The sequence below is a fragment of the Camelus ferus genome, chromosome 9, assembly GCF_009834535.1.
Source record: "Camelus ferus isolate YT-003-E chromosome 9, BCGSAC_Cfer_1.0, whole genome shotgun sequence".
NCBI classification, from domain to species: Eukaryota; Metazoa; Chordata; class Mammalia; order Artiodactyla; family Camelidae; genus Camelus; species Camelus ferus.
The window spans coordinates 71,076,137-71,085,615 of record NC_045704.1 but is presented as its reverse complement, the minus strand read 5'-3'; the positions used below and the strand labels follow the sequence as shown (position 1 = coordinate 71,085,615).

Below are 9,479 nucleotides of genomic sequence, written 5' to 3'. Positions count from 1 at the left end.
CATGTTTTGTGGTGTTTTTAAGTTATAAAGCGCTACAAACTTTGAAAACCATGCATAATTCAAAGAGGGTTAAAAAGAGGAAGTCCATTCCTTTTCAGATATTGAAAACACTCTCCTAGAGGTAACAACTGCTGAGAATGGTTAAAGCGTGGTGCAAAGGTTTTTTTTTCTTTTCCTCTTTCCGTTACATGTATTTGCTACATTACATGTAGTTCTGTAGTCGGCTTGTTTTCATCCCTCAGTGTGGCGTGAGCATGTTTCTACCTAACAGATACATGTCTTAGGATTTTTGTGAAATGAGTTAATACTTGCAGAGCACTTAAAAGAATGCCTCGCTCCTGGAAAGCACTCGGTAAGTATTAGCTGTTATTCCTTGCCTTGTTTACTCTGTTTCATTCTTTTAAATGGGTACACAGGATTTTAGAGTTTGGATATAGCATAGTACATTTTTTAAACCACCCAAATTGTCTTACATTTTTGCTATTACAAATAATCCTTGCATGATTGCGTGGGGTTTTCTTTTTCTTTTTTTCTTAAAAATTGAAGTATAGTTGACATGCAGTATTATATTAGTTTCAGGTGTACAACATATAATTCAAATTTTTATAGAATTTACTCCAGGCAAAGTTATTATAAAATATTGACTATGTTCCTTGTGCTCTGTGTTGTGTGGGGCTTTCAGTAGAACAAATTTTTAGAAGTGATACTCCTTGGTCAAACATTAAACATATTTTAGTTTAGTAGGACACTGTCAAATGTCCTCCAAAATATTGTGACAATTTACACTCTTCACTGACCTTGTGAGTGTCCTTATTTCTCCACGTCCTTGCTTATGTTGGATGTTATTAGTCTTTTGTATTTACATGAAATCATAGGCAATGAACATTTTTTACATAGTTTAAGCACAGTGTACAGAGATTCTGTAGCTTATTTTTTTTTTCCCATTTAACACGTATCCATTTTTACATGGCTAGGAATTTGATGGATGAAATAATGGAGGCCCCAGTTAGAAGACAGAACATGGATAGAAAAAAAGTGTGGTGCTTGTTCCAGAAATAAGTACAAATGGTACATCCTTGCAATTGGGTTGGGCTGAAAACACATTAGATGCCTAATGCTTTTGTCCTTAATTGAATGGTTCCTGGGAAGCTGTTGAAGGTTTTGGGGGAGAGTAGTGATATGGTGAGATTTGTGCTCTAGGAAACTGATCTTGTGGTGTTGTGTAGCATAGATGAAAATGGAGAGTCAAAAACAGGGAAGCCAAGTGAGAGTGTCTTGTTAATCTGAGTGACAAGTAATGTCACTAAAGACTTTAGCTTGAAGGTGATGGCAGAATGGAAAACAGCAGACAGATTTAATAGCGGGAACGGAAGGTAGAAGAGAGATGCAGAAGGGATAGGTAGGTGTGCGGGAGGATGGAGGTCGAATCTGCTGTCGACCTCCAAAGACCCCAAATTGGCTCCCCAAGTTTGGAGTCAAATCTAGGGAATTTGGGTTTTCAAGTCTAGTTGACTAGGAATGTGTTGACAGGCCACCCTCAGAGTATGAAAGTCAGATGCGAGAACTAGTCTGGAGGAAAGAATCATGAATTTCGTTTTAGAAAAATTAAGCTCATTGTTGTCCAGAAACCTATATACAGTTGGAAATTTGAGTCAAAGCATTGTGGAGATGTGGGATGGGGGCATCTGAAAGATATGGGAAATGTTATTCGGGGGTGATAATTGAGGCAATATAAGTAAAGAGCCTGTAGAGAAATGTGGGGATCAAGGGAAAAATTCTCGAGAATGGATATCTTCATGTAAGGGGCTCGAAGAGGAACCAGACTTAATTACAATATTGTTTACAATGACTATTTCTAACATTTGACCTTGGACCTAGACAGGCTGTTCTTCACTGCCCTCCAAGGTCCACTGTCACTTTTCTCTTTCTACTTCTAGTTGTCTTATTGCTCCCATTCAAACTGCTCGTTCTGAATTCCTTTTTCTCCATAATGCCTTATTTCCTGTGTCAGCTTTAAGGGTCTGATTTGAAGCTGTGATGGCTTAGTGGTTAAAACTTCAGAAACTAGACCAGAGACTACACTCCTCACCGCTCAGGGGCATTGGCAAGTGTCTTATCAGTGCCCTATTTTACATATTGGGGACAGAAATACCCTCACACCTTCCTGGATTGTTTTGAGGAACGTGTGCTAAGTCCTTGACATGATGCCTGATACGTTATAAGCCCTTAGCTCTTCTATTATTGTATTCTCCTGTACCTCTAAATCTCTATAATGAAATGCAGTTTTTTTTTTCCCTAATTTGTCCCTATGTGAATTTTAAGCAGTAGTTTTTAATAACCCTCGTGAGCTTCAAATTCCAGGCAACAAAAAACTTTGTATTGTTTTTTTTTTTCAGGGATTAGAGTTCATACAGGTAAAGAACCTACTGTGTTGACTGGAATAGAACAGGATTCAACAAATAGTAACATCAGTTAAATGATAGATTAATGGTATTTGCATTTGTTTCATCTATTAGTTTTGTGTCTTTAGAGAAGGGACCATTCCACTTAGCACCTAATACTGTTTTGCGGACAGGACTGTTGGGGCCATGTGGAATGGTCCAGATGGGAGCTCTTATCTGTAATGAGATATTTGCTTCAGTCATTTTTCCAGAGAATAAATAAAGAAAATGGAAAAATTGCTTTCTGATGGTGCTCTAGTTAGGGGAATCAGGATTAGGTTGGAGAGCTCCCAGTTCCATTTCCTTCAGTGGTTTTGTCTACCTTTCCTTTTACTTTTTCTTGCTTTCATTTAAACTCTAATTTCTTTTTCAAAATTCTTTTCAACCATTTTACGTTTTCAAACCTGACAGATACCAAATTGATATTCAGTGTGCCATTTTTTTATGCTCTTTGTTTTTTAGAACCTTCTCTGAAAATATCATCACTCTAATTGTTAATTTAAAAAATCATTTTCTCTGTGCTTCCTGCTGTGAAAATAGAATCTGGAACATTTTTATCTGGGGACATGGAAATACTTGGCCTATTTTTCATTTTCCCTATAATTTGAGATTCAGCTATCAAAGTCAATTTAACTCTTGATGTGGAAGGTTTTTTATGAAGGTAAAGTTAAATTACTGGAAAGAAGAGGAACCAATTTTCTGAAATATTTCAGAAGGCTTGAATGAATTAAATGCAGATGAAATAAGTACGTGGAACCATTATAGTGTACAGAAGAAATGCGCACATAGTGGCGATATGGAAAGTCAAGAGTGGTAACAAATAATGGCAGTTACCACTTACTGACAGCTTCGTGCTTTTAGGCATTGAACTAGTGGTTTTTGTATCATTTTTTTCAGGAGCTTTAGTTCCATGAAAGGAATTTCTACATTGTGGCTCAGACTCAGAGAGTGGACCCAACATTCTGAATTCAGTAGGCTGATTTAGATTTCAAGTTTGTCACAGTATGCCCCCTCTCACGTTGTTCCTTGTGAAATTTGGATCCTTACTGTGCCTGTTTACTTTCCATGTCCCTCTCTCTCCAAGAAGGGAGCAATGATGTGGAGTGTAGAGAATGCAGATGTTGGGGTTAGATTTACGTTCTAATCCTAAAAGTACACCCGATTTAGGGTGCGTTCCCTGGTCTCAGTTTCTTCATCTCTAAAATGATAGTCCTACCTGCTTGTTGTAAGGATTACATTAGCTCTAGTATCTACCAGGTTCTTACCAAACATCGTTTTTTTTTTCTCCTCTGCCTTCTTCACGCTGTCTCCCCTTTCTTCCTCTTCTATAGTAAAACTGTAATCCTTTCCTTCTTGTTGTCATGGACATTTCATTGCTTTTCATATACCTCTTGTGCTTAGTCTGAACTTTTCTGAGTTTTTCAATCTCCTTATTCTTCTGTGGTTCTACCTACTTCTCTAAAATTCTTTCTGCCTAACTCCGCCACTCTACAAGTGAGCACCCATTCTAACCTAACCTCTAACCCCAGTCCCTCTAGGTTTTGGTCACAGGCCTGCAAGGTTTGCCCCAGATCCCAGATGCAATGCTGAAATTGCACTTGTGCTGTGTCTCAGAATTAATTTCTAATTCAGCTTGGAATTTCAACTCCACTTTTTAATGGAGATGGTATTATAAATGGTGGTTCTGTTTCTAGGCCAAAAGCCTAGAAGCAAAAGAAGCGTGTTTAACTAATAAATTGATTGAAAAATTTGATACTACAACAAAGTAAAAGGAAATAATGTCATTGTAATCTTAGTAATAAAGTAAAATGAAAACAATATTGAATAAGAAGTAGTTAATTACTTTAAACTTTGTAGAATATAGGTGATGGAAATTCTGAAAGGAGCATTCAAGTGCCTTAGTGATTGCAGTGTTTTTATATTATGGTTATGATGAAAAAAATTCACATTTTAAGGCAGAACAAGAGAAACTTAAACATAAAATTTTTTCTCTGTCCGTTTGGGCCTCCTCCTTCCCCTCTAGTGTGCACTGTGTATCTGCATTACGGGTTAAGCAGATCCCCCCAGAGGCAGAAATACCTACTCAAGCATAAAGATCAATTTTTATTCTTCTGGCCTCAACCACGTAACTCCTTAGAAGATGATATTCCTTTCTCAATCTGTTAAGGGGTCATGATGACCCGCCACTCACCTTGTACACGCAGATGTCTTTGGGGAACTTCGTGTACAATGCCAATACATCCTTTCCTTTAAAGATAGTGATTGGTGCAGAACAGACTGGGCAGATGAGCTGGGGAAATCAGGGAGATTCTGGGCGGCACCTAATGGAAGTTCTTAGCTTAAATACTTAACTTATAAGCTTATTAATGTTACTAGCTATATTATTTATATTCTGCCTGTATTACAATGTTACTGTTTCTTGTATTAACAAATGTGTGACTGAACCTCAAATAAATTTAGTGATGATTAAGGAGACCTGAAATGATTGACTGTGTATTTGGTACTATACGATCAGTGATTGTAATAGTGTAACTCTAGATGTGGGAAGAGGCAACAAGAGGTAAACTTTCCCAGACCATAACAGACTAGTAAGACAGGAGGTCTGGAGGCTTTTGGCTGCTGTAAACAGGGCCTAGTCCAGTAATAACACATTGAGTGGCCTATCAACAAAGTCCTCTCTGACCTGGGAATGAGTATTCCTAGTGCCATGGGACAGATTGCTCACAAAATGCCTCCCAAACCTTGGTCGAAATGAAGACCAAAAGGGAAGAGATTGTACAGAATGTTGCCCACCCTCCACTTCTATAAGAATCAAGTCATTAGCCTCTGTAGTCACTGACCCACCATACACCCTGAAAGGAGTTCAGCGCGAGGGTCAGGATGGGGCACTCTGTGCTTTGGGAAAACTGGCAGAACAGGCCTTTAGACAGAAATTTTCAGGAGAAATTCTGTTGACCCAGTGTCTAAACACTAAAAACATTAACTAAGATATCTGTTCCTTGTGAATAATACTAACCTTCTACCAAGACGTGAACTTGATTGCATGTACCCTCTCTCTAAAATCTCATGTATGCAGGCCTCCCCTGTTACCTCTTTGGAACCGTTTTCAGAGCTTTCTGAGAGACTGTCTCCTGGGTTATAATCTTAGTTTGGCTCAAATAAAATTTTCCGTTTCTTTCTTAGATTGATTTCTGATTAATTTTTCATCAACAGTTAATTAAACTAGTTTTTTTGTCTGATGGATGGTAATCACTTCATGATGTGTGTAAGTCAAGTTACTATGAGGTACACCTTAAACTTAGGACTATATGTAAATTATATCTCAATAAGACTGGAAGAAAAAATAAAAAATAATAATATAAAAAATACTACTTGGGGGAAATTTTTTTTTCCTCATATAGAAGGTTGCTGTGAGAAAGTTAATTTATTAGCCATATTTATAGTTTTTGTTCAGGTTCACAGATGAAATAATACAGAATAAGACATTTTCCACTGGGTAAGTCCATCTCCTACCTCCAAAATCCTCCTTGTGTCTTGGCTTTTTTGTTTCTTCTGTTGTTCTGAGAACTCTCCTTTTTTACTGAAATCCTTGAAACTCCTAATTTAAAACAATTCAAGACCGAAACTTAATGGTCTATATATGCCATAAAGTAATGTTTTCAAACCACAGGTTGAGATTCACCAGTAGGTTGTGAAATAACAACTCAGTAAGATGTAACCAGCATTAAAAAAAGGGAAGGAATAGAAAATAAATGAGTTTATCATGTGTAGTAAAGGTAAAAAGTGCCTCTTGAAATGTGTATAGGTTTATAATATAAAAACATTTCTTACTTTGAGTGTGGTAAAAATTTTTTTAAAACCCACAGCATATAGCAAAAAAAAATCATTTTCCAAATTATTTTTAGATATTTTATAGTAAACTCTTTTTTTTTACGACTTTTCATAATTAAGAAAACCTTGTTACCGCCTACCTATGCATTAATAAAGACTCTCAGTGTTTGCTTACATTCATATCTTGGATGGTGAGCGTAGGTGTTACTGGGCTGGTTCCCACAATTTTTTGTGTGTATGTTAACTTTTGAACTCCTTTGATGCCTTCATTTAAAACAAATGACTAATAATGAAAGCTAGAGCTGGAATGCAATATGACTAGACTTGATTAGTTATTTGCTAACTTAATCATCTGACATGATTATTATAAAAGCTGTGCTTTCTACCACATTTTCCTTTTCTCACATGTTCTTGAAGTCACACAGTAAAAAAAAATATTTAATGACTAATTTACTTAAAAAAACCCCTAATTAACACATAGTCTTTTTTCTTACATCAAAATATTTTTCATTTGGATTTTTCTCATTTTTATCTGAATTTCACTTTGTTGTAATAAATATATTGCCCTGATTAATATCTTTGGTTTAGAGTCACAATAGTTACATATTCATCCAAGTACAAGAATTTGGTATTTTAATAATAATGAATACATTTGTTTTGAAATTTTGCCTTTGTGTGGGGTATATGTAGAACATGGTATAAGCAGTCATTTACCTTTTTACTAAGTGCCTGTCTTTCAGGCAAAAAAGAAAACTATATAAATCTCATTAGGTTTGGGAATTATTTCAGTTAGAGGATCAGGATGACCTCTCTTTTAACCTTTTAAATGAACAGGTCTATCTCTATCTTTGGGTGACAAAATGCAAGTTATGATTTTTTTTAATTCCCTATATTGTACCCATGGTAGAATGTGAATATTAAAAACTTGTAAAAATTAGTGGGAGTTTTTCCAGTGCTTGAAGGATAATCTCATAATAGATCATTATTCACATTCCATAATTTTAGCTTAAATGTTTCCATGAATAACTTTTTTTATTGAAGTACAGTCAATTACAATGTGTCAGTCTCTGGTTTATAGCACAATGTCCCAGTCATGCATGTACATACATATATTTGTTTTCATTTTTTTTTTCCATTAAAGGTTGTTACAAGATACTGAACATAGTTCCTGTGCTATACAAAAGAAACTTTTTTTGAAATCTGCTTTTGTGTATAGTAGCTAACATTTATAAATCCGAAACTCCCAATTTTATCCCCTTTCACCCACTTTCCCCAGTAACCATAAGATTGTTTACTAAGTCTGCGAGTCTGTTCATGAATAACTCTTTATTCCTTCTCATAACTATGCAATCTGTTGGCATAGGCTGGCTCATAAATTAATGTATTCACTTGAAAAATGTTGTTTCTTAAATCATTAACTGGAAAACCGTCCTTGACCATTGTAATGGAAATAGAACTTTACCTTGAATGGTCAGTATCTGACCAAGGACAAAGAAATTGCTGTTGTCTGCTTCCCTCTCTGACCTTGTTTGTTATATTTTCCTAATGAGTGACAGGTAGTGGTGTCTTAGTCACTTCCCTTTCCCGTTTAATGCTTCATGCTGTAATAATTCCCCAGTACACTTTTCCACTTTGCTTTCCTCAAATCATGTTAGGGTTGGCCCTGAATTTTTTCCCTTTCACCTGTTATATTTTGCAAATGAAGAAACTGAGACAGATTAGGTGACCTGATTGACATTGTTGAGCTACTTAATGTATAATAGCGACGAGACATCGAGTCTTGTTTGCACTTTGACCTGACAGGAAATCAGTGCCAAGTAAGTACTTGTTCAACCAACCTAACTCTTCACACTATACCATTCTTTAGGTGAGGTGTTATTTCTGCATTCAGTCTTCATAATAACTTGGCCAAGATCACATTGTTAAAATAATGACCTTGATCCTCTCCAGTAAATCTTGCATGACCCTAAAAGCAGGTCTGCCCCTAACAAAAGGACCTAAAACCATGTTTGAACAGAAAATTTTCCTATTGTTCCATTCTTTAGCAGTTATTTTCTTAAATGTTGCTGCCCATAGTAATTAACTATGTTTAAAGTTATGCTTTTCCTCTGAGTCTACAAAGGAATCTTGTGCTTCTCTTATGATACAGGGTTTTTCAGAAACTCTTGATAAGTTCATTTGTTCCTTTTGCTTACCCTTAAGTGAGAAGAATTCCACCTAGCTTCAATGTTTGATAAAAGATAAGGGTATACAGTTGGACCGTAGCTACTGGTGTGATTGTGGGCTGGTTAAAGAGTGTAGCTCCAGCACAATTTCTGGTGTCTAGCAGAAATTTTTATAGTTTAGCCCTGGTCCAATGTGGGGTTTGTAAGTTAGATGACTATAAAAGAATAATTTGTGCTGGTGATTCTAAGGGTGCTTTTGTTTTGTCTATGACCAGAGTTACAGTATAGAAAACTCCCATTTCTATGGAGAATGAACTGCTTCTAGGGCTCTTGCCATCTGCAGCCTGTCCACTGTGTGGACTTTACTTACTGCCATCTAACATATCCCTGCCCATCTACCTTCAGCCTTATATTCTATGATTTGCCAGTTTTGAACATATGCACAAAGTGAGGTGGTTGATGTGGGCTGGACGAGGGTGGGACTGGTTTTCTATTGGGGAGATTGCAAAAGGCAGACAAACTGGAGGAAAGAAGAAAATTGCTTGGGCGAACAATAGTGTTTCTTAATTCGGAAGTATCTGGGCTATAGGTAATAGAAGTATTGTCTCTTGCAATTGGTTTCTATCCTTAGTTTTCAGTGTTGCAAGTTAAATTTTCTACTGTGTCATTATGATTAGTTTAATAAGAAATTGGGAGAAATCATACCAGAGATTTATTCAGGTGATGATATTTAAATACAGAAGAAACATTTCTTATTTGTTCTTTAAGTTTTTCAGGATGAAGTAGAATAAGACCTTTTCCTTTTATTGGATCATTTTATTACTTCCCAATCACGCTAATGAAAACTAACATTTATTATCTTCCTAGTCAGACTTTGACTGTATCTAGATTTTACTAAAACAGTTTTGAAAGGAGGGTTTTCGTTTCTTTATTTTTCCGGTAAGGAAGGAGACTTAAGTGATTTGCTTAAAATTTCAGTTGGTAATTGGGAGAGCTGAGATTCAAATCCAGGTCAGACTGTACCTATGACATTCTTTATATT

The 9,479-nt window shown here is 36.2% G+C and overlaps 1 protein-coding gene across 1 annotated transcript in view; it reads left to right on the top strand.

Annotated features, from left to right (window-relative positions):
* Nucleotides 1-994: 994 nt before the first annotated feature.
* The window catches only part of FRRS1 (ferric chelate reductase 1), a 35,324-nt gene continuing 26,839 nt past the window's right edge, over nucleotides 995-9,479 (top strand). Inside the window, 1 exon segment of the mRNA XM_032487176.1 lies at nucleotides 995-1,068. Within this exon segment, the coding sequence (XP_032343067.1) occupies nucleotides 1,066-1,068 (3 nt within the window). The 5' untranslated portion in view covers nucleotides 995-1,065.